This window comes from Neopsephotus bourkii, unplaced genomic scaffold (genome assembly GCF_033783945.1).
Source record: "Neopsephotus bourkii isolate Nb327-2 ecotype Australia unplaced genomic scaffold, CSIRO-AGI_Nbou_v1 NB_272, whole genome shotgun sequence".
Lineage (NCBI taxonomy): Eukaryota > Metazoa > Chordata > Aves > Psittaciformes > Psittacidae > Neopsephotus > Neopsephotus bourkii.
In genome coordinates this window covers 1,819,059-1,845,473 of record NW_026900781.1, presented here as the reverse complement: position 1 = coordinate 1,845,473, position 26,415 = coordinate 1,819,059, and the positions used below count along the sequence as shown (strand labels likewise).

The 26,415-nt window shown below is 37.6% G+C and overlaps 1 protein-coding gene across 6 annotated transcripts in view; it reads left to right on the top strand.

Moving 5' to 3' along the window:
- ATP9B (ATPase phospholipid transporting 9B (putative)) overlaps window positions 1–26,415 on the top strand; it is a 167,526-nt gene that overhangs the window by 59,776 nt on the left and 81,335 nt on the right. For all 6 annotated transcript variants that reach the window (XM_061346370.1, XM_061346367.1, XM_061346366.1 and 3 more), the window contains 2 exons: window positions 7,946–8,040; window positions 18,139–18,219. In XM_061346370.1, the coding sequence (XP_061202354.1) occupies window positions 7,946–8,040; window positions 18,139–18,219 (176 nt within the window). The remainder of the gene's footprint in view (window positions 1–7,945; window positions 8,041–18,138; window positions 18,220–26,415) is intronic.

Sequence of the window (26,415 nt, the reverse complement as noted above, 5' to 3'; positions counted from 1 at the left end):
AACCTCCTCTGTTTGCTTGTGAGCTCTGCTTTCACCAGGAGACAAAATGTTCCTTACATTAACTACAGGGTCTCTCCTCTTTGAGGTGTATATGCATATGTATTTTTTGTATTTTTGGGCTTTAGAAATAAATGTGTTAGGGATGTGGATGGGGAGAGTGAGTTCTCCTGTGCTGTCAGAGCTTTCAAATCAGTGAGCCTGTGTAGTCAATCATCTTAAAATATTTTGAATGTTTCGAACCTTTGCTTGTGGCATCAATGTTAATACGTGCTTTGTATTGGGATCAGAAAATGTACTGAATTGATCTTGATCTTTTTTTACTGAAATTTAAGTCAAAAAAAAAAAAAAAAGGAAAGCTGGTTAAAAATTCCTAATTTGAGATTCAGTTTCTGTTGTGGTATTATTGTTCTGTATAATATAACTACTGCATATCTGACTGTACATTCAAGAAGGAGCCTACTGAATCTTTAAGCAGTGCTTGCACTTGGAATAATTCTATAATACATTTTAAATAAGAACCAACTTCACATTTGCAAACAGGAATGTTTTTCTGCGAGGGCCAGATGAGCATTGTGTGTTAAGGGCAGAAATGGAAAATGCCAGCAGAACTTGGACGAGAAGAATGATTCAGATAATATCAAATTGGATGGTGTTCATGGAATAGCACTGTGTTCATGGAATATCTCTGTTAGACTATTTTCCTGTTTTAGTGGGGCCTTAAAATGGTTTGCAGTGGAGCCACTTTTGTGCTGAAAGACCTCTATAGTTGCTGAAGGTTCAGTTTCATCACTTCTACCTATTGAGGTGGGCAGTATATTTTGTATCATAGCCTGTAATCTCAGTGAAATTAGCTTGCTGTAGTAGGTTACACTAGGTAGGGGTTTTTCTCTGACTGTGTTACAATTCCTTCTGGAAAATACTTTTATCCTTGATTCATTTGAAGGAAGGTGTATCATCTGCTGGTTGTTGAGCAACATGCTTCTAATACTAATGTATGTAGAAATTATGACTGAATAAATGAGCAAAACTGGTTTACAAATGAGTAAGCAAGGCTGAAAATATTCTCAAGGTTTTTGGACTTTAATCATGATATGTTTGGATCATTCATGGGATAGATCACCATAGGTTTTTCTTGTTCTTGTAGTGTTAAAAACAACTAGAATAGCAGACTAAGCAAATGCACAGAGAGTAGTGTCAGTGAAAAATATTCTGGTATTAAAATGTAATGGTAAACTTGGCATCTGCCAAGTACAGTTCTGATTTTCACATCATTCTAAAGAGGTATGTTGGCCTCCTTCACTTTTTTTATTTATCTTAAACATAAGGATTTTTTTCAGTGTTCTAAGCATTCTGTGTGCCAGAGTTTTGGATTTAATTATTAAACTGAAGATGCAAATAATTCACATTATCTTTTTTCTGTATTGCTGGGTTTCTCAAAAGAAATTACTAGTACATAACAGAAGAATAATGGAACAAAGTGGTGCATCAAATTCTTTTAAATTGAAAAGATAAAAATTAATGTTTTAAAATATTCTGTATATCTCAAGATAAATCAGTAGGTTAAAATTTGAGAGAATGTAAGTGTGAATAAATGTAGGGGTTTTTTGTTTGCTTCTTGTTTGTTTGTTTTTTTTTAATTCAGACCATTGTTTGCTATACATAAGAGAGTTCCATATTGTTTTTAACAAAAATAGAAGTAAAAATTCCTAAAGCGTACTGAATCAATATAGCAATTCAAAAAAGATGCAGTGTGATCAGGCTTGGATTAAAAGCATCTGTGTGCTTGTCAATAAGGATCTGTGATGAGTTTAGGGGTATCATATTGACTGTGTATTAATACATGGTATCCTATAAGACCATCAGTTGATTGTTTAGAATGTAAATGAATCTGTTGATGGATCCAGTGACTGATGGCTTAAATTCCAATTAATCAATTGCTTCATCGGTTTCTTAATTCAGATCAAATATCTCAAGTACACACAATTCTTTCATGGTCTTAAGAGAAATTAATGCTTTAAAACTAATTTAATCAGTTGTGTTTAAATACCACTAAATTTTTTTATTGCATCCTATGTGATGACATTGTAGTTTAAATGTTTGGGATGCTGCAGGTGTCTGCTTTTATTTTTTTTTTCTTCTTAGAAGCTATCATAATTGAAAGCTTCTTGTCATAGTGGTAAATGAAACTCTGTACTCAATATGTTATCTTGGTGCTGCTATTCATCTTGTCATCAGTTTAAAATTTTCATGCACATAGTCACTTAAGTAATATAAATGATTTAAAAATTAAGTTGTTCGTAAATGATCTGGTGTTAGGTGTGCAAAGTCAAAGTCCATTTTTCTTTTGTTGTGTATATTCTAGTAACCTATCTCTTTCAGTGCTTTTGACCTAAAGCAGAAAGGCTGGTAATATTACTAGACAATATATAGCTGCTTATGACACCACAGTTCCATGTGCCCTGTTTCTCAGCGACCCATCAATTAATTCATCAACACTTGACACACGCTCTTCAATGTGACACTTATACCAGTTGATCTTAATTTGATTGCCGTTAAAACCTTCCTTTCCTGACAACTGTTGTCAATTATACAAAATAAAATCAAGTATTCATAAGTAGGCTGTAATAGGATATAGGCAGACAGATTTAATAATTCAGTTTTGCTGGGGCTTGAAAGGCATTAGTTGTAGCTGTTGTTCTCATTTGTAAAAAATTCATTGGATACAGCTCTTGAGAGAGAAGGCAGACATAATTTTATTTAGATTTGACTGAGAAGAACCCAGACGTGTAGTGGTGGCTTAGCATTAATGCTAAGAATAACTGACACGAATTCTTACCAGCTACATACTATAGAAAGTAAATGTAATTTAATTTTTAGGCTAGTTCAAGTGCGCACACTCTACAGTTGTTTTTTTTTTTTGATGATATATCTATAGAGTGTGGAATTCAGCACTGCATTTATGCGGACAAAACAATACCTTTTTAAGACTGGGGTGCTTGGTGTTTAATATGCTTGTAAAATATGCACATTCCTCTATATCTGCTGTATACAACTAAATCGTAGCTGCTTCCCTTTGATGCATTTTCAGCACCAGGTAACATTAAAATGTGTGCAGTGGCATGTTTGAATTATACCTGTAAGTTCTCTTTAGTGCTTACTGGCAAGTCTCTTCTTAAGCTGGCTGATACTTGGCAAAAAAAAAAAAAAAAAAAAAGGAACCAGAAATCTGTTAATGTTCTCCAAAAGAAAGTTAAATACATTTTTGAGAACCTATGTGGTGTTGATTTGGCTTCTTATATACTATACTGTATATATTGACATTTGTAACAAACACCATGTGTGGTTTGACTGTTCAGGCTCTGTGGAAGGAATTTGAATGTACTTGTGAAATCTAAAAATGGAGATCTTTTTAAAAATAATTTCACTTGTAAAGTGCTGCTTAAATAGGTGTAGCTGAAAACAAGATCTGCTGTGGTTGCTCAAAGCAAGAGCAGAAAAAGTGGAGGGAAGAAGTGTGGAAGTATTTTTGTAATGATGTGTCATTCACTTTGATATTTTTTAATGCTAGTTAGAATAAGTTGTTCCATAGGGTTTTTTCCTATGAATTTGGAATCCTCCCTCTTCCATCTCATGACTTAAAGGTTCTTTCTCAGATCTTTCTTCCACGATGGGAACTAGTAGTGAGGAAATGAAAACCAAGTTCTGGATACAGGGCAAGTAAGATAGTTTGGCTTCTTATATCAAGAAAATGATCATATTTTTTAACATTGCTATTAATCAAAAAACATGGGTAATCCTGGAAAGGAAGTGTTTTACGTATGAGCATACTTTCCCACCTTTTCTTTGTCAAAACAAAGCCAGAAGACTTCATGATTGAAGAAGAAAGCAGGGAGGAATGATGATGCATAGTATTAATTAAGAAAAAACTCATTATATATACAATTGATTTTTTTATTTCATTAAGAAGCTTCCCTTTCTGGTCTGGTGGGGTGTCCTTTTTTTTTACTTGCGCACTTTCTAAGGCTAAAATACAACCAATGTTTTCCAAGTACAGCCTGTCTTTAGTTTGAAAATTCTTGTTGAGGGTTTTATTCATCAGGATTTCTAGAAGTACGCAGGCCCACAAAACCAGTGATACACCTGGAAGTGTAAACCATTCCCAGAAGCATTTGACACGTATGTGTCCTGCATGTATGTTGTGATTAAAGCCTTAAGTCCAGCACACACTGAGTAAGTAGGATTCTTCCTACTTACTCTGTATTGAGCACAGTACCTTTGTTTGACAAATCTAGGCCAAGTGTATCATGACCCTAAATCAGTGCCTTCATAGATGAGCTTTTGTATTACTCTTTCAAAACATCATAAAAGCTGCTGAAATGTTATTTTTGTTCAGTATTCCATTAACACACAAAATAACTTTTTAAAAAGATGGGTTTTAATCTCAAAAATTTAAGATTTATTGGTACCTCAATAACCATTAATAAGAAGTCTGTTAGCAAGTAGCAATGTATCCCTGTATTTTAAAGTTATGTAGTTACTTCAGGTTCTTAAAATGGTTTTATTCCTTTGTATTGCAGGTGCTGCTTTTCCACAGAAAAGCAATCTTAAATTCTCTAAGAATTTACTTAGACCTCAAATAGTTGAGCTTTTGCTAGAGCGCAAACAAATGGAATTGTAGTCGTAGGACTTCCCTAAGCATACAAGTTTCACAGATTTAAACTGAAATAGCTTTAAAAATCAGTTTGGTTGCTATTGGGCAGCACCTTGCATGGGCATACTCTATATTGATTTATGCCTATCTTCAACTGATTAGGCTAAATAAATATCGTATGCTTATAAATTATTTTAAATGTGCTTATGTGGCATTGGCTCTACTTTTGATAAATGAGTGAGTTCTTCAAACCAGTGTAATTTCCTTATATCAGTCCTAAAATTCTAGTTCACTCCAGAATTTCCACTAGAAAGAAATAAATCTGAGGGTTTCACAATGTTCAGCTTTGTCCACTAATCTTGAATGACTCTATTGTTATAGGAAATAAGCATCTGAGTGCCATCACTATACAAAGTAAAAGGTTTGATATTCATTTTCCTTTTATATGTAGCCTTATGAGTTACTCTCTCTCTATATATATATATACAGCTATGCTTTTGTAAATAGCTAAGATACTTAATGACTTTTCCATTAAGCAGTAGAGAACTTGGAAAAAAAATAATTTGTGCTGTAAAATAATTGTCAGATTCAAGAGTTACCACTGAATTCAGAGGGAAAAGCAATTCCTGACATCTGTATAGATGTGTTTTTTCCCGACATGTTATATTCAGGTTAGAAATGTGAATGACTTTTAACATTTACCTAAAACATTTGACTGAAGTACATAATGCCATTTTTTACTACTTTGTTTTGGTTTGTGATGGTGGGAAGAGGACAATGCTTCCAAGCATTTCAAAATGAAACAGTTACAAATAGCTGTTTTTTCAGAGGACTTTGATTATTAGAAGTTTTATATACTGGTAACTCAAATACCTTCCAAAAGTAAAGAAAATATGTCTAACTTCCATGCAATATACAGTGGGGAATGTTTAGTGTTTTACAGGTCCAAGGTCTTGGTGGGAGTGAAGAGTTGTTTTCATACATGCGTTGTAATTACATGTTTAATCTCCCATGTTTATAGCTTACCTAAGCTGAGTTTAAAATCTGGACCTCATAGAATAATCAAAATGTGCTGCAGTATTTGAGGAAGAGGATCGTATTGTTTCAGTTTTGCTGTTGTGATCATTATTGAAAGCTGACTTGGCAGAAGGCAGTCCCTTTTTCTGGATAAAAGGGAAACAGGCTATGAGATAAGTTATTGATGAAATTAACTGCTGAAGAGGAGAGGAAATGCAGCTGGCCAATACATGTCATAGTGTGAGCTCTATTAAATGAATATATGTGCAGTCAACCATTCACAGGAGCTACACTCGTCTTGAACTGCATTGATCTATAGTATAATTCTAAATGAAATTGATGGAAGAGAGCAACCATTGACAGGAAGGGTAAAGAGAACCATGAAACGTCTTGTACAGGAAAAGTATGATGGAAAGTAGGCTCATTTATGCCACGGATAGAAAGTGCACTGGAACTGTGGTATTTCTAAGTGTTCCTAAGTATCTCACCCTTAATTATTAGGCAGTGTATGTTGCCGGGATCTTCAAAAACTGCTTTATAATATTTATTTTTTAAAAGAAAATCCATGAAGAATCCTGTCAAGAATTTAAAATCAGCTTCTCAAGGACTTTAGATACAGCTTTACAGCTTGCAGCTCTGAGCTTTAGATGAAATTTAGTTGTGATCATATGTTCCAAGAGCTGTTTATGTTAACATTTAAAGTTGGGGGTTTTTTGTTTGTTTTTGTTTGTTTGGTTGGTTTTTTTACTTACTGTGTACTTACTATAAATACAGCTGTTAAGCTTCTTTCAAGGCTGTTGTGTAAAAACGCTGCCTTCTAGTCAGATATAAGTTCTGGTGACTTCTCTCTCATTCGTATCCTTTCAGACCCGTAGCTCATTAAACTGCTTAACTTACAGGCCTTGATGAATAAAACATTAGATTCTGTTAGATTTTCCTTACGTCAGGGTCCATGTGTCCTACAAAAGAATCTCTCTCTTAATTTTGTGTTCATTGGTAGGTACACTTTCTTGATGTATTGCCTATTAGATTCAAAGCTTCTAGTACATGGTCTTCTTGTCTGAGTAAGAGGACTCAAACCTGGATAAACTCCCTTGGCAGTGTTTCCTTCACTTTAATTGCTGCCATATTACCACTAGTGATGAAAATACTTTGTTCGTTTTTATTGGATTAGTTGAACTATGGAAGGAATTATGGGTATATATGCAAGTATGTCAATATGCATTGTTTAAAATTTACAAATAACTAAAAAAAATCTATTTTTATTTCACACCCATAGCACACAGTTACAATAGCGTATCAGTTGCTAGGCTGTAGCATAATGGAATTTGTAATGATTACTTCAGAAATATTTAAGGTTTCTTTAGCATAGCAATTGTGAAGTGTATTGCTAAAATTTTACCACCTTTTTAAAAGGCTTCAAACTAGATGGAAGTTGTAGCTAATTGCAGGGTTTTAACATATTTGCAATGCTAGTATGCAGTCTTTTTGGAATCGCATCAGTAACCTATGTACGACTTTAGACCTGATACCCTTCAGGCTAGCTTCTGGAGCAAGAGTAGGCTCTGCACTGGTTTCAGTTTCCTGTTTCTTGAATATTCATCTTCTGTCTGTAAATCCTGCTGATTCTCTTCAGTATGTATCAGTCTATCATAAACTTCCCTTAAGTACTGTGCTTGTGTTGACAGACTTTTTTAGCCTGGGATCCTTGACAGTTGTTTCTTTAAAGTATAATACATTGGGATCTGTATGGTTTAGAATAGTATCCTTGTTAAGGATTTATTAAAAAAAAAAAAAAAAAGGTTTCAGAGAAGCCAGAAGATTATGAGCAGTGGAAGTTTGTGATGTCATACCAGCACAGAGACAAGAATCAGAGGCATCAGTTTGTTACTCTGTTGTGTTGGAATTGTGTAAGTGACACAATTTTGAAAAGAAAAAAAAAAGAAACCTGTTTCAGCTTCAGCCAGTGAAGTTATTTCTTTTGCTCATAGCATTTGGAAACCTGTTTAGAAACTATTAAGAAACCTGAAAACTTCACTCCCCCTTATTCCTAACAGGCATATTGTTAATTTTATCAGAAAAAAATTGCCATTATGTGATATCTGGAGCATTCCTGGAAGAAAGCACACAGACATTGCAAAATCTGAATCCTTTTATATTTGGCATGTTTATTTAAAAATGGTTATAAATTTCTTTATTTTTACTTTTCTATTTTTTTTTTAACACAAACTGAATTTTTGAGATTAAAAAAATAGCGTGTCTCTTTATAACTTCAAGGTTCATGTTTCATTCGAACTGACCAGCTCGATGGAGAAACAGACTGGAAACTGAAGGTTGCTGTCAGCTGCACACAAAGATTGCCAGCTTTGGGGGTAAGCATTTTTATCTGTTTGCGTTTAAGTTATCTTCCATGTATGCATACGTACCTCTTACGTAAAAATTGTTACTTTTAAGTATTGAGAAACACCTGTCACCACAGTCTTAGCTTTTGCAATAAATAGATATTCTGCTGAATGAGAAGTTGGTTATGTAAATATTCCAGTTTTTAAATTGAAAAGAAATTGAGACAGAACTGGATTTTTATCTTTGAACTTAGTGGCTCTCATTGTGATCCCCACTGAGAACCCTATGCTGCAGAGACATATCACAGTTTAGTGTTTTCAACCAAGCGTTATACTGCAAGGGCAAGTCATTCGTGGCTCAGGAGCCATTGATTTAATCACGGGCTTGGAGGCTTGTGAGACAGAAGTCTGCTCTTGGAAGGTGGAGTTTTTTTGTTGTCAAGATGCTTTTTAGTCTGACTAGGTGCAGCATGCAAGTTCTTGAAAGGAGGGCTCTCAGTTGCCTGAATGGGTGTAATTTTTGTGTGTGCGTATGTGTTATGTCACAGGTAACTCTTAAAATCATGAAAAAGGACTTATGTATGTGTGTATATGTATGTATACATTCAACATAGACATATCTACAAAAATGTATGTAGAATTGCATAAATGTCTCTTAAGGAGAAGCTGAATCGTGTCCCTTGCATTGGGGAAGCTTGCTATTTTATGGGAGAGTGGGCTTAGTATTGAGACTTCTGAAAACACACTCATGTTGCAGGCTGGTGGAAATTGTACAGAATTCCTGGTGTTTTGACACCAAGTCCTCTACGTACATCCTCTGTTCAGCCTGGAGAAGAGAAAGCTGCGTGGAGTTGTCATGGCAGCTTTCCAGTATACTGGAGAGGGACCCTTCATCAGAGACTGCAGTACTAAGAAAAGGGGTAATGGGTTCAAACTTAAACAGGGGAGATAGAGGTTACACATGAGAAATTCTGTACTGTGAGAGTGATGAGACACTGGAACAGGTTGCCTAAGAAGCTGTGGCCTGCTCTGTCCCCGGAAGTGCTGAAGACCAGGTTGGACAGAGCTTTGAGCAACCTGGTCTAGTGGAAGGTGGCCCTGCTCATGGCAGGCAGTTGGAATTAGGTGGTCTTAAGGTCCCTTCCAACCCTGAGCCATTCTAAGTGTTTTATTAAAGTCAAACTTAGTTTGAGTGGACGGTTAATATGCCATCTTGGTAGAAAAAAATAAGGTTATCTGCCAGATCTTAGCAGGACTTCAGTTGTTATTCCAGAATTACTGGGTTGCCACCACACTAAAATTAGCAAATGGGAGAGATCTGTTTCCTGTGTTCTTAGCGCTCTGGCTACTGGCTTTACATGTGACAGGAGGAGGAAAGAATAGCTCAGTTTGAATTCAGAGGTTTGGGAATAAGGGATGGAACTGAAGTTTGGTCATGCCCATAGAGGTGCCAAGTCAGGCTCCAAGATGAGAGTTCTAGTGCAAGAACACACTTTAACAAGAATTTTGCAACTTGCAGTTGAATTTAGTATTTGTAGTACTGCTTCTGTAGGTTTTTACTATTTAAGCATTGGCATCTGTGGTTTCTCATGGAAAAAAAAAAAATCTTGTCCATATTTCAGACAGATGCATCCGTTTGACTGAGATTCAGTCAACTTTCTATCTTTGTTTTTTTTTTGCTTTGTTTTGGGGTTTTTTTTTGGTTATTTTTTGGGGGGGCTTTTTGGGGCTTTGGGGGTTCTTTTTTGTTTGTTTGTTTTTTTTTTTAATTAGATAATGCTTTTTAGAGTTACAGCTATGTCTAACTTAGCTATTATTAGTTATTTCACTTGTTCTGAAAGCATCACTGACTGCACTTGGCAAGTACAGGTCTTTGTGCAGAGCACTGCCTCCTTTGAGTTCTGTTTGCTGGTTATAATTTCAGTGTTCAGAGCTTGAAATCTGGAGTACACAACAATGCAAATGTTTCTCTACACTTTCCTTTGGAAAAGAGAAAAATGTTTACATTGTCTTTTCCTTTTTTTAAACATCCCAAATCCATGTCTGAAATTTTCCCTGCTTGTTAGGAAAAAAAATAAACCTGCTAGAGCCAGGAATTGTTGTACTGTAACTTTTATATTATGTTATTGATAACTGATTTATTTTTTTCTTGATAAATTGTTAAGCATCTAGAGATATAGTATAAAATTATAGTTAGACTGTGCATTTGATTTGAAAGAAGTAAGGGTATATGGTTGTTAACAGTGGAAAATAAATCAGAGGTGGTTGAAGCTGGGCAGTCTGCATTTGAGTAGTAGAACATGCAGCCTCAACTTCCTGCAAGGCTCAAAAGTTTGCCTCAGGTGTCAGTTGTTTTGGGCATGTTGGGCTGGAAAAGGCAAGGTATCACCAATAAACTATTCATGCATCTTGGAAACAGTGAACAAGAGTCAGCTGTACAGTAACAATTTCTTCCTTAGCTGTTTCCACTTAACTGCTGTTAATGACCTCTAACTGATCTGTGCTTCTTCCAAGATTTTTATGTTCTACCTCTTCATGAGCTATAGGTAATAACCTGAGTTGCATCATCAGCTGCAGTTGGTGCAGGAGCTATAGGGACTTAAAATTTCCCTGGCTACCAGCAGCAAAGGGAAGCCCCCTGCGTAGCTGATGTGCCTCTGCACTTTCTTGCATCACAGAGTCACTGGTGGTTAACCATGCTAGCCAAGACTCTGTCTGCACTAAGTTGGCACGTCATCCTGAGTAACTGATTCTGGGTATACTACTTTCTGCCAACTTAACTAATCTGTCTCCCAATTTCCATACTGTCTGGTTTGGCCAAACCATTGACAGTGGGTGGTTCTTTAATTGAGATCATTTTAAACGGCTGCTTCCCAGCTGGTCTTGGATGGTTTGCAGTGGTCATGTCACATCTGCTTCACTCCTGTGCCCCATCTCTCTGTGGAATATTTTGGGGAAATAGTAGCTTAATGTGCCCAAATGTAAACACTTTTTAAGGCATCTCCACATCATTCACAGAAGATAATATCCCAGAGGCTGTTTCTGTTCCCGTAGAAAGCACGGTGTATTTCTTTCTGCAGAGGCACACTGACCTTTACTGGGATGGCAATAATATGCAAGAGTATCATCTAAAGAAACTGCTGATGGACAGCTTCAGAAGATTACTATGAAACTGTAAGCAAGCAGGGAAATTTAAACTAACAAAAAATAGCATTATGGACTTATTTTTTTGTAAGCCTAATTTTTGCACTTAATAGTAGCGCTGTCTCTAGGCCCTACGCATACTCATTTTCTTTAAAGTTAAATTAAAATGCAGTGAGCGGAATGATTTTTTTATAGTTTCAGTGAAAAGAATGGTTTCAGAAAGAAGTGAAACTAGGATATGCACTTTAAATATTTAAGGACAGTATTTGGCACCCTCTAAAACTTTACATTCAATTTATTTAAAAGGGGATACTTAAAATAAGTAATTGAGGTTTCCTCAGCAAGTAGTATTCAAGCTCCCTTGTATACTCAGTGGAAAAAAATTTGGAGCAAGTTGGCTGAACATAAGGATCATTTGAGGAATCCATTTCAAGTAGTCTTCTTCTAACCCTAGGCTTCTACAGTATCCTCTGTTGCTTAATAAAACAGCAAAATCAGGCAAGCTGCTTTCTAGGTATTAACTTGAAAATATGTGGTCTGTTGCCTTGTCAAACATCCATATGCTTCTTTCTGTTGCTAAGTTGAAAAACCACTCTTTTACAGTGATTATCTTGCTAACTATGATTCTATGTGTAATAGGGGCATGAACTTTTTTAAGCCTATCAAAAAAGTAATTTTAATTACTAAGTAATTTTAATTACTTTAGCAGAAACTTTGTGGGCTTTCAAGCTGTCTAGGAAAGGGCTGAGCTTTGTGCTGTGGCCTGGGATCAGCTTGGGTTTTCTTTTCCCAACAAAATGTTAGGAGAATCAGTGATGCTTCTTCCAGCTGAAGAAAGCTTCTGTGTTCACATTATGTGCTGTACACGGTGGGCAGTACATCGCATCTGACGTGGCCAGAGTACGGCACTTTAGGGAACGTCTTTCTAAATGTTTTGCTTCCGCTTTTTTAAATGAAAAAGCCGTTTTGCTTTAAGAAATTTCGGGAAGTTCACCCACGCAGACAGCAGCACGCCATTCACAGGGGATAGAGGCCTCTTTCTGACCGTTCTGTGTGATGCTATCAGACGGCACGGCACAGCACAGCACAGCACAACGAGGGCGGGCCGTGCGCGGCGGCGCCACCTGCTGGGTGACCTCGGGCACAGCGTCGGGACGGCGGCACGTGGGGACCCTGCCTTCTCCGGCGGCTGAGAGCGAGTCCCGGCCGCGCGAGGAGCGGGGTCGCAGATTGCAGTTAGTCATTGACAAAACTGATTGGGGATTAATTGAAGACACGGTAAAGTAAATGGGTTGGGCAGGATATATTTACTCCGCTCCTGTGATAACCCTCGCCTGCAATACTGCATCAAGCTCTGGGACTCCCAACCTAAGAGGGACGTGGAGCTGTTAGAGCCAGTCAGGAGGAGGCCAGGAAGATGCTCTGGGGGCTGGAGCACTTCTGTGGAGGCAGGTCGAGAGAGCTGGGTTTGTTCAGCCGGGAGAAGAGAAGGCTCTGAGGAGGCTTTAGAGCAGTTTCCACTGGCTAAAGGGGACTGGCAAGAAAGCTGGAGAGGGACTTTTGACAAGGGCAGGTAGGGATAGGACAAAGGGGAATGGCTTTAACCTGACAGAGGGCAGATTTAGATTAGATATTAGTAAGAAGTTTTACACGATGAGGATGATGAGGCCCTGACACAGGCTACTGGGAGAAGCTGTGGCTGCCCCGTTTCTGGCAGTGTTCATGTTGGACAGGGCTTTGAGGAACGTGGTCTAGTGAAAAGTGCCCCTGCCCATGGCAGGGGTTTGGAACTAGGTGATTGTTAAGGTCCCTTACAACCCAATTCATTCTGTTTCTGTGAATTATGTGGAGAACTCAAAGTTATTCTGATCTTGTCCATTTCCAAGACACAAAGCTTGTGTTTTAATTCAGTACTGACATTAAACTGGATAGAAGTCTCGTATTGGTGGCTACAAAAATGTGTTAGGTTTCCAAGTTTAGCTGTATGTGTGTTTATGATAAACCAGCAGTTGGCTGCAGGGGTCCATTAACAGGGAGACCCTATTCAGACAGGGGAATGTGGGGTGCAAACTGTGGTACAGCCATAGTGCTTTTCCTGGCTTCCAGGGATTCACCATGCATAAAGCAACACTTTTGGCAGTGTCTTCCCCATGTGCTTGACAGTGTGTTTTCAAAGCCAAGGCTTGTAATTCATACTTGCATACTAAAATATATTTGTAATGATTTAAGAGAACATGTGCAAGTTGATTCTAAAGTAGATTATGAACAATTTGTGTTTGACAGAATATGCTCTCCATAAATGTAATTGGTTAAGATTTCTTTAGCCATCTGATATTAAGTCGGAGAATATTGGCACAAGCTGTCAGTTGTGTCAGCAGAGCAGTACTGTAACCCTACCCACTGTGACACCCAGAAGAAACAAACCTGCAGACCTTCAGAGCTTTTCTTAAAGAACAGATGACACCACCAAGATGATCGGTACAGATTTTGTTGTCTTTCAGAAGCACTTAATGTGATCAAAGAATTAAAATTTCAACAAGTGATTTAATGTCAGCTGAGCAGCAAATATTGTAACACCTAGATTAGGTTTCTTGCAGTTTAATACTTATATGTGGGGCAGTCTGTCTGGCCAAATGTGTGCTCTCAGGCGTTCTTCTCTAGCTTGTGTGTGATCAACTAAATTTATTAACAGCAATGAGGTCACTGTAATTTTCAATAAATGGTGACTTGCTGATTTATATCAGAAGATCCATACAGCAGTAAACAATACCATTTACATTTAATTAGTTTTATTGAACCAAAGGCAATTTTATTTGTAATGAACTACATGTTATGATTAAGAATGTATTTTAATGATCTTTAAGTAAGGTGAATAAATGTTGCCCTTGACCTAACAGAGGAGATTTTTCTGTTATCAATAACTTCACAGTGATTTTTAAATTGTGAAATGCAGAAGACAACATTTTCATTATTGTACTATCATCAAGCCATTTCCTGACTTTGTGTAGAAAGATTAAATGTATTCTTCTGAATTATTATTTTCAAATGAGATCATTAAATGCATAGCAGTTTGGGTTTTTTTTTTAATCTATTGTTGTATTAAAGAATTTAATCGTTATTACTTGAGTTTCAAGTCTTTTGTATAGCTTCTTTAAAACTATTACAAACCCCCTACCAGGTGTGGTTTGGGTTAGGGTTGGTTTTTTTGTTGTTTTTGTTTGGTTGTTGTTGTTAGTTTTTACTTGAGTAAGAAAATAACTGAGGTCATTTGCCCTCACCAACACCTAAAGGCAATGTAATATTAGATGCAGAATACTGTTTCAACTGAATATATCAGTAGAACTATTTGGGTTCAGTGAACCAGCAGTTCAGTGCTGACAGTATGAAAGTAATTCTTTACTGAAGCTGGATTTCATAATGATCATAGAATCACAGACTGGTTAGGGTTGGAAAGGACCTTAAAGCTTATCCAGTTCCAACCCCCTGCCATGGGCAGGGACACTTTCCACATCAGGTTGTTCAAAGCCACATCCAGCATGGACTTGGATCATGTCCCTCATTAGTTAAATCATTAATAATAAGTGGTTGTGGGTTGTTTCTTTTTTTGTTGTTGTTGGGGTTTTTGTTTGTTTTGTTTTCTTTGTTTTGTTGTTGGTTTTGTTTGTTTGTTTTTTAATTAAATCCTTTGTTCAAGTAATTTCCCTTCTTTTATATAAAGGAAACCAAACACATAACCAAAACAGATAAATCTTTCTGGCTCAGTGAGCAGAATTTATATTTACATATAGTGTTGTGCAAAAAATTTTGTGTCATCTCATAAAATTCACCATTGCGAGTTCCTTCAAGACATTGAGGTAAGAAATTCACAGCTTCTGGGAAAGCAGGAGTAGGTGAAGGAACATCTTTGCAGGCTTTATTGTTTAATTTGTCTATGTTATCTGTCTTCTCTAACTGTATTATCCTTTGTATTTCTTTTTCCTCCCTTTGCATTCTAAATCTTCAGCTACTGTATATTTTATTTTCTTTGGACAGAGAATGATATCCATTTGGAGTACAGTGCATTGGGCTACAGAAGAAAAGTCTGTTTTGGGGTTTTTTTTTCTTCACTCTGATAATGAAAAAGCACTTCAGAGCTACTGAGCACATGTAATATGCTAGTGTGTCTTTCTAATACTCACTAATGACATGCCAATGAATTCCCACCTTCCAGATTTCTCTCAGAGCATAGGCTTTTCTTAAGGGCTTTTATTTCGTTTGTTTTTTGGTTTTTTTTGGTGTTGGGGTTTTTGTTGTGGTGGTTTTTGTGTTTCAGGGTTTTTTTTTGGTTGATTGCTTTGGTTTGGGTTTTTTTGTTTTGTTTTTTTTTTTTTAATGTGTGATTTGGTGGGGGTTTTTGTTGCTGTTGGTTTTTTTTCGGGGGGTGTTCATTTGTTTGTTTGTTGCGGGTTTTGGGGGTTTTTGATGTTTGTTTGTTTGGGTTTTTTTTAGCTCTAGGAAAAAACGTAGATGTCTAGAATATTCAGCCAGTTCTAGTTTGTGGCATTCAGGCTAATGGCACAAATGTGTAGGAAATATGCAGATTTCAGTTTTTCAGGAAGGGGAGTTAGAGTTAAAATTCAGGTAAAAAGAATAGGAAAACATGAAAGGTTAGGTGTTAAATCAGAAATACAAAAGGAGAAGTGAAACATAAAAAGACAACACCAAAGGAATGTGGTAGAAATACTTAACATTTAAAATGTAACAAAGGAGAACATCATAGTAAAAGAAAACATGAAGGTGAGAAACCAGGAAAATGTATTACTGCATAAATGCCACTATACTTAAAAAGGGGATATTTCTGCTTCCTTTTGTTTTAATATTGCTTCCCACTAACGCATTTTGTCAAAAGAGAGAAGTTATTGGTTGACACATTTCACTAGCAGTTTTTATTGTGTGTATGTGTGTGGTATTAGTTTTCCACTGTGCTGTCCAGTACTGAGAGACTCTTTATTTTTCTTTGCATAATAAAGCACATAATAGCATGGATTAGCTAAATTGTAGGCGATAACAGATTGGAAAGAAGTGAGTGATGAAGACACAGTACACCACATGTGTATTAGTTTCATATAAATTATTTCTCGTGAACCTGATGAAAGTAGGTTGGAAGAACAGGGATGCAATGAATTAACTTTGTGTGAAAGACTTAAGTAAATGGCTAATGATTTAAGATAAATATAATTTTTGAGAGTTAATGTTCAGATTTAATTCATTTTTTAAAAAGCATGTCAAATAAAGTTGTGGATTTTGCAAGGTATGAAGTGAGAGATGTGTGCAGAATATAAGTAGAAATACAAATTCATTCTTTAAAGAGATAAACTTTTTAAAGTCAAACATGTGATAAATATGCAATAGATAAAAAAAAACACCATTCATTTTGATCCAAGAAAAGTGAAACCCATGATATTCAAAAATCTTGTAGTTAAATTGTATCAGAGGACCAGGAGGATACAAATATGTAGGATTTTAAGATATTAACACAGGTGGACAATTGCACTTTATTTTTGTAATGTTCAAATTCTATAACATTAAAATGTTATTTTTGTGCTTATATTCAAAATTATGATGGCAAGCTTTTAAAAATAGCTACATTTGAGCCAAGGTGTGGTTATACTTCCGTGAAAGAGGCTGTAAAATTCATTCTGCTTTTGAAGATAGCACATTCTAGCTAGCATGAGCAGCGTATTGTAGCCATGTAATCTGCTCCCAGAGATGGTGTCTGATTAGCCTTTTTCAGGATTCATCTAGTAATAAAGGATGGAGATAACCCAAAAAGGTGCTGCATACACTGAGAAGGTAGACACTCTTGCATTTAATCAGATGTTACGATTCTTAGGTTGACTGGAATTTACTATCAAGCATTTGCTCCTCCCAGAGTAGAAATCGGATCCCTGCATGAGTGGTCTACTGTTGTTGAAACCTCTTGGCTACTGTTGTTCTAAAAAGCACCAGAAAGTTTGCTTTTGTGATCAGGAAGCTCTTTGTATTAGTATTTTAACAATTAGTCGGTGGCATTCTTTCTGTGGGAGGTGGATGTTTCAGAACAATTACCTGATGAAATAATTGTTTCAGAATTTTAAAGTGATCCTCGCTCAGCCTGTAGGAACAGCTCTTAAGATCTGAAAATCATCAGATTTTTCTTTTCTTACCCTGTTTATACCATAATGCCATCTTATGTATGTAGCCTGCTACTGTAGTATCTTAAGTATCTCCTGTTTCTCTTAGTTTTAGGGTAAGAGTGTTTATGGGTTGTTTGCTGTCATGAGTAGTAGTACCATATGTATTAGACACAGTTTTGTCAGACTGGTTTAGTGTATCCCTGACTGTAAGCATTTGAGTAATCCTTTTAATGTATCCAGGCTTTCTCGAAGCTGATGGATTATTCTCATGGGTTGACTGCAAATGTGCTTGAACATTTAAGAGAACTTGCATCCATTTCATTGTTTCCTCTTGTATTCAGTTGCCTTTCTCCTTGCTGGAAAAATACTTTGTTTCCAGTTTCATTAAAAACAAACAAGCAAAAAAAAAAAAAACTAAACCAAAACAACACAAGCAAAAAAGACCCCAATCAAACAAACAAAAAGCACTTTAAAAGAACAAATATGGGGGGGGGCCCCCCCCAGGGAGAGATATTATACTATTGTAAATTAAAATGGAACTGTGAAGAGAAAATAAACTAGATAAATTTTTTTACTCATAAATGTAAAACAGTTCAGTGTTTGAATATCAACACATTTAGAATATCATCTTGGATCTGGTTTCTTCATAGCAAGATGTACTGAAAAAAAACAGCATGGTTTTTAATTGGGTAAAAAGCTCATTAACTTAATTTAGGGAGTGGTGGGTGTTGCGGGTTATAAACTGGAATCTTTGCCAGTAAAGATGGTAATGTTATTGAAATATGTGATTGAGTTGAAATAATGGTAAGTACATTTATTTGTTTTACAGGATCTCTTTTCAATCAGTGCTTATGTTTATGCTCAGAAGCCACAGCTGGATATTCACAGTTTTGAGGGTACCTTCACACGGGTAAGTAAAGTATCTAAATACAGTTCTACTTCTCGCTTCCATTTTTCAGTGTAAGTGGAACATATACTTAGTGTCAAAGTTGTACTGGATCTTTTTTTTCCCAAGCTATAATGCTATTCATGTATTCAAACCAAATATGATAATAACAGTATAGTAATTTCTATTATTTTCAAAGGTGGCCTGCTGAAGTTAACCCTTTAAAGTAAGGTCTCCTCGGAGGTAGTAATTTTTTTTTCCCATTTTCTTATAGATTTGTAGCATTATATTAACATATATAGTGATTAATTTATTTTAACCAAACTTGGTGATAGTAGACTCATTCCTCTTGGTAGTTTGTTTCTAAAATAATTTGATGGAATTAAACACTATGGAGGTATAGAAGGGTTGTGGTGTTTTTTTTTACCCAAGTGACTCAAATTGGTAATAAATTTTGTTCGGTAATTGGAATTCAAGTTCACAATTCTAAATACACTGATGAAAGACCAATTTATACTAGTTATATAGTTCATGTTGCCTACAAAGTAGATGTCATTTTGCCACACCTTCTAAAGCTGTAAGCAACATTTGTTTAAACCTTGTATTGAACGATTGTCCAAATGAAACTTCTGTTAACAGCTGTAAAACTCATGTTATTCCTGTCCCAGTGGCTAAGTGCATATTTTTCTAAATACAAATTGAACTCCTCAGAGCCTTTTTAACAACCCTGGTATGTGTAATTGAGACATTGGGAAATCATCACTAAGCAGTTGCTTCCTATAGTGAGTTCTGTTTGTACATGTAATAAGAGGTGTATGATTCAAGCATCCCTGATATGTGTAAATAAGCCTGATTATAGAATCATATAATAGTTACAGTTGGAAAGGACCTTAAGATCATCTAGTTCCAATCCCCCTGCCATGGGCAGGGACAGCTCCTACTAAACCATGTCACACAAGGCTCTGTCCAACCTGGCCTTGAACACCACCAGGGATGGAGCATTCATAACTTCCCTGGGCAACCCATTCCAGTGCCTCACCACCCTTACAGTAAAGAACTTCTTCCTTATTCACTTCTTCTGATGGATTTTATGCTTTTGGGTTTGTATAGGTGTTGTTTTAGCCAAGAGAAACTGCCCTCCTTTCCAGTTTCAGTAGGAACTGAACTTGAGTGTGCATGCGTATGGGGGCAGTGCCCTCAGATTTGGTTCACAAGGATGGCTCTGTAGGTGTTTTTAGATTTTTTTTTTTTTTTTGTTAACAGTGTACCTTCTGCATAGTGAAACATTGGTTTAGGCTACTTGTTTAGCGACTTATCTTTCTGCTTCTTCTGTGAGCTCTTGCTTTGTACACTAAATCAGGTTTTGCATCTAATTTCTATTTTATGTTAAAGTAAAAAAATTAGCGTGCTTAGTGATGCTTTTGCATACATTTTTCCTAGTTAAGCATTGATGTTCAAAGAATTCTTGCAAGGGTAGGTTGACAGGGTAATAGCACATTGATTTTTCTTTTCTTTTTTTCCCCCATTAGGAAGACAGAGTACTAACAGTGTAGAAGACAAGCTTGGATAATTTCAAAAGTTCATGACCATAAAACAAAATAGAAACTTAGGTGCATTGCTCTGGAGTTTTTATGAGGGAACAACTTCTCTTAAGTACTTCTGTGTGAGAAATATATCCACAGCAAACCTGATAGAAGACAAGCTACTTTTTGCAGCACACCTGCATAACCATGTCAGGAGGAGTTAAAGCTCTGCTGTACTTTGTTCATATCTGCCAGCTCACAGGAAGTAATTTTGTGTTGTTCTCCATGGATTTTGGTGTGTTACGTGTAGTCAGTTCATGCATGGGCATGAAGGAAGGAGCATGTCTTATCCTTAAGTAATGTTAATTCTTTTACTCCTCTCCCCTCTTATGTTGAGTCAATTTTTTACTTCATATTTACTGTTAGAGAATTATCTATTTTGAATTAATGGCTGAGTGCACTTCAATCTGGCTTAATTTTATGTTGCCACTGGAGGCAATGATACTATGTTTTGCAAGTCCTTTTGACTCACCTTCCTTGTGCTAGCACTGACAGCTATGCAGACAGCCAGACTAGGGAGCTAACATGTGGGAACCTAATCTGACCCTGTCCAAAATAAATGTGCCAGCAAAAGGAACATAACAAGAATAACGAACTGTGGGATTGGGGTGGGGAAGGAATCTCTTTCTGTGATGTAACTAAATTAATGTGTATTCTTCTGTTTCCCTACTTCTGTTGGTGTGGGTTGTTGTGCTGCATCCTGTCAGGTGGGAATAGGGCTAGAAAAGGTCAAATGAAAGTGGTACAGTAGTTCATCTGAGAATTAAGTATTTAGTCTCAAAGGCCTCTGTCATGATGTGAAAAGAAAAATCATCTGTCCTTTCTCTGCACATGCAAGAGCTACAGACTAGTTTCCTAGAAGATGAACTGTAGACGGTTTAAACTTCTATGATCAGTAGTGCACTTGACGTCAAAAACTGAGCCTGAATAGGAATCTTGAATACAATACTGAACTGCATAATCTAATAATGGATTTAATTCAGAATTTGAAGACTAATAAACATGCAGCTGACAAATGAAATTCAACACAGCAGACTGTAAGTGGAAACTTTGTCAGCTGGGCAAAGAATCCCTTGTATGTCAAATTTCTTCTACTGGAGTGAGTGATAGATTTCATTTACCCCAAAACATGTTCTGTTAATTGTAGTAGCATCAGAAAAATAGCAGAACTGTTTCTCCTTACCACAGACCTGGTGTTGTTCAGGAATCAGAGTCTTTGTCACTTCCCTGCTCCATCTATCCCTACCATCTCCCAAAAGTAGAGATAAAAGTAATGTAAAACTTCTGAACTCATAACTTGTAAATATACTTACTTTTCATTTGAGTTAGTTGCAACAAATGAAAAATAAAGCTGAGTCATCATCCATTTGGATATGCAAGGTGTGATAGTTGGGAAAATGAACGAACTTTAAAAAGGCGGAAATGTTAGGTAAGGGTGCAAAGACATGAAAGGATCATAATGAAATAAGCAGAAGCTAACTGATCATCCATACCATTTTGCTGATAAGCATGACGCAAGTGAAAGAGATATACCTCATTAGATATTTTCCTATTTCGAATTACATAAAAGGAGGCATTTCACTAAGAATTGTAGCAGATAGACACTAAACAAGTGACTTTTTCCTGGCTGTGTTGTCAGCTGTCAATAGTCACTGCAGAGCTTTTGATTTCTTCTTGTAGTATGGAAGAGTTTTTTAATTCACTGTCTTTAAAATCTTCTAACTGAAGAATAAATTAAAGCAGAAAGAAAAGATTTTCCTGGCTTAGTATCCTCTTTCTGACAATAGTCAGAAGCAGGCTACTGGGAAACAGAATAAGACTAGAGTAAGGAGATGGTGATGCCTCCTCAGAAGATTCCTCCATCCTTTTACAACTCATTATGTGGGAACTTTGAGATTCAGAGCTGGCTTCTCTGAGTAATCTGCAGTGAATTGTCATTCTTCAAACTTACCCAGTTCTCCCTTGAACCTGTGTGATCTTTTAGCATTCAAATAGGAATAAGTTGTACAGGTTAATTACATGTTTTTATGGAGAGCAATTGCCTGTTTTAATTTTGCTCATTTTATTTACTATTTCTTTCTTCTTTGGTAAGAAACAGCAGTATCTATCTTCCCTTCCTAGGTGCTTATTTCATAGATGTCTGTCGTGTTCCTCATTAGAGTTCAGATTTATTTAGTCATGTCTAGTATGGGTGCTACATTGACTACCCTTGTTGCCCTTTTTGAACATTTTTCAGTTCTTCATTTCTGTTTGGAATAAGGGCAGGGGAGAGAGGATTTAGAACTATATACTTAAGGCTTGGATTTCTTTGTATAGAAGCATGATTTCTAAGCTTTTAGCTTGTTACCAACTATTAAGTTAGTGGTTTGGTAGATTTGTAATAATCAAAAAATTTGTATTCTGAATATTCATAGAATTATAGAATCATAGAATAGTTAGGGTTGGAAAGGACCTTAAGATCATCAAGTTCCGACCCCCCCTGCCATGGGCAGGGACACCTCGCTCTAAACCATATCACCCAAGGCCTCGCCCAACCTGGCCTTGAACACTGCCAGGGATGGAGCATTCACAACCTCCTTGGGCAACCTATTCCATGACAGTTTTGGAGTAGTTATGAGTTCTGAGTAGTTTCGATCAGCTCATAGCTCATCACTTCGTGAAATTGAGAAGTGCATTGCTTTACATGTCACTGCATGGAAGCGTCTGTCCACTTTTTTTGTATGGTATATTAACCTACAGTATAATCCCACTATTAAATCATAGTTCTTCCTTCTATAGCTGTTTTGATCTGAAGTCTTTAGTCTTACCTGAAGTTAAAATTATAAAGTTATGCAAAGATTTAGCAGCGACCATTTCTTTGAATTCTGCAGCTTTTCTGTATCTCTTGTGTATATGAATTCTGTGGTAATGGGTAGTTAAAACACAGTGCTTCTGTCAAAATTCGGATTCCTTTTCATGCTGGAATTCAACATAATGTAAAAACTACTATTTCAATATGATTGCAGGTTTAGTAATTGGTGGATGGGAAATCATCTCTTTCAGTGTCTGGGAGGAGCTAAATGGAGTCCCACTGAGGACAACGGGTATTCTGTATGGAACTTCTCAGGGCAAAATGTAAAACCTGTCACATTTATTGAAACTAAATTCATTGTATGTATGGTATTCACATCAATGACTTCTCATTGTACGCTGATGATTGTGAAAGACTGATCCATTCATTTCCATGAGTGTTGCAGCATTTGACTAAACTGTGTGATCTTTATGGTCAGCTCTCTGTTAGCGTGCATCATCTTATATGCCTGCTGGGGACTCCTCTGAAAAACTCCAGCATTATTTGCTCTTTGAAGTACAGAAGAGAGTTTCTGTAAATAAAAGCATTTTCTTTGTACACTTTACATTGTTTTCAATTTACCTAGTCAGGCAGTAAAAAATCCACCTATTTCTTACGCAGGATACTTCAGCAGAATTTCTGTTTTTTGCAAGTAAGTTGAAAAGTTTGAACTATGCAGAAGAGTTTTTGGATGATGTAAAGACATCAAGGTTAATGTGTGTTCCTGACTGAAAGTAGTATGTGCCTCTCATGGCATGTTGTGTGAAATTAAGATTCTTGCTTGGTTCCAGGCCTACTATTGGGGTTGAAGTTGGCAGCTTTCCACTCTTGTCACAAATGGCTAATCGGCATTGTATGAAAGAATTCCAGGCAAGTTGTCCTGTTAAATTCAGAAATTCTTGAAAAGCCTATGATAGGAATTTAAAAATTTAAGATCTGTTTTCAGCTCGCCCATGGCCAGTTTATGTCCTATTTCTAGTCTTCTAGAAACAGATTCTGAAACTCCGTATGGAGTAAATTCTGTATGGAAACTTACCACTGGATGTGGTCATGTTTTAACATTGTATGTTGTCCTGGGTTCAGCAGTAGCAGTCATTTTTCTCCTTCTTAGTAGCTGGTGCAGTGCTGTGGTTTTGACTTTCAGCCTGGGAACAGCACTGATAACACTGATGTTTTTAGTTGTTGCCCAGTAATGTTTACTCCGACCAACGACTTTCTGAGTCTCATGCGCTGCCAGGGAGGAGGGGAAGCCAAGGGGAAGCAGGAACAGGACACCTGACCCAAACTAGCCAAAGAGGTATTCCATACCACAGCATGTCATGCCCAGGATGTAGAACTGGGGGCAATTACCCGGAAGCGGTAGATAGCTGCTCAGGTTGGGCCGAGTATCATTTGGTGGGTGGTGAGGTGTTGTATTCTCTTCCCTTCTTATTTCCCTTATCATTATTATTATTGGTGGTAGCAGTAGTGGTTTGTGTTATACCTTAGTTACTGGACTGCTCTTATCTTGACTCGTGGGAGTTACATTCTTTCGATTCTTCTCCCCATCCCTCTGGGAGTGGGGAGAGGAAGAAGGGTGGGGGCACGTGAGCAAGTGGCTGCGTGGTTCTGGGTTACCGGCTGGGCTTAAACCACAACAGTCCTTTGTGGTGCCCAGCATGGGGCTCGAACAGGTTGAGATAACGACAGATCTGACCAGAGCGTGTCTAGTTATCTTTGTGATAAGCATTCATTGTTTTGGATTAATGGTCACTCATCACAATGCTGATTTATTGGCTCTCAAAGTTGTTGCTCTTGATCTCAGAGTTTCAGTATGTCATACCTTACTTACAGCCAGTATTTGCTGGCTTAGTGTTTATCGGCTGGGGGGCTTGGGCTAAGGTTCTTGTTTCGTTGTACTTTACAGTAATGACTTGTAATACAATAGAGTCATTGATCATGAAACCGATCTGGCTTGCATTCCCAGTGTGGTCATCACCTCTATACTTTGGGAGGTATGTAATGGAAGTGTTTAGCAATTACACATCTTTTTTTCCCTGCTCGGATGTCAGCCTATGAAGGAGACATTCCCTTACGCTCCCATCTCCCCCACCAGACTATTCACAGCATCACTTGAGAGTTCTGAAGGTTTTGAATGGCCTTTGGGTACCCTTGAGACCTGCTTGCTGATTGTGATGGGGGTCACCATGTTGGCATGCATACAGAGTGTGTTTTACCCACGACCATTTTGTCTGGTCTCAGAAGTTAAGCAGAGTCGGGTTTGGGTCTTGTCTAGGGTAAACAACAATATAGGGAGACCAAGAGATTTTCCCCAAGGTCATGAGTGGCAGGCTGTGTGGGATAGTATGGACAAGTATCTAGGCCAGTGGGCCCCTGCAGTGCTTTGGAGCTTCATCACTGAACAAGTGTAAAACCCGGAAAAACTAGTAAAACACTTAAATGAGGTGTGTTGTCATCCTGATCATACCAGAGAGGGACAAGAGAGGGCAACATGCAGCTGCTTGGCCTATGCTTACAGAGCCCTGTTCAACACTATCCAGCACCTTCAAAGGGAAAAAAAAAAAAAGTCTCTGGATCTGATGGCAAAGCAACAGACAACGCAGCTACTCCAACGCCAAGTACAGCAACTACACCAACCCCAGTGACAGGTACAGCAGGTACTCAAACTCTGACTACGACAGCGCAGCTACTCCGAGTACAACAGCAACCCTAACCCCAGTGACAAAGACAGCAGGTACTCAAACTCTGACTATGACGGACAATGCAGCTACTTCAACTCCAAGCACAGCAACTACACCAACGCCAGCAAACAAGTACAGGAGCTTCTAAAACCCTGACAGCAACAGACAGCACAGCTGCTGGTGCTACTCAGCTCCCAAGCACAGTGACTTCACCAACCCGAACAAGAGATACTGCAGTCACTCCCAACTGCAGTGATAATCCCTGCAGCTAAACCCAAAGGACCAATTTGTGCCAATAGCTGTTGCCCCTGTACACAAGGGGAAAAGCAAACAAGAGGCACGGAAAGCAACCCGTACAGTGAAGAAAGATGAAGAAACAATGCACTTACTACACAGGACAGCATCTGAACAAGAGTTATTATTATGTAGCTCAGAAGAAGAGGTGACTTCTCGACCCTAGACCTCAACTGAGCTCTGGAATATGTGAAAAGATTTTACCCATCATCCAGGGGAGCGCATCATCACCTAGTTGCTCCAATGCTGGGACAGTGGGGCCGATGGTCACGAACTCGAAGGTAGGGAAGCTAAGCAGCTGGGATCACTTGCTAGGGAAGGGGGAGTTGACAAAGCAGTTGCAAAAGAGAAACGGTCCCTCAGCCTTTGGAGGCACCTCTTGGCAGCTGTGAAAGAAAGGTTTCCATAGAAGGATGATATGAGTTGTTCAGCCAAGTAGACTACACTAGAGAAAGGCATCCAGTCTCTGAGGGAATCAGCCATTGTAGAGATGATCTACTGTAGGCCGGATGCTGGGAATGCATCCGTAGATCCAGATGAAGTCAAATGTACACGATCCATGTGGCGGAAATTTAAACGAAATGCACCATCATCATATGGCCACTCACTGGCAGCAATAACCTGGAATAACATAGTACCACCAACAGTGGATGAAATGATTCATAAACTCTGAGAGTTCGAAAACAGTCTCACCCATTCTATCATTTCAGCTGTGGAAAAACTGTCCCAGTTCAAACAGTTGAGAGGCAATCTATCTGATCTGTCCAGCTCCCCATGTTTCAGCTATTAACAAAAGGCTTCCTACTGTTTGAGAGAGAAGATATAGGAGGTA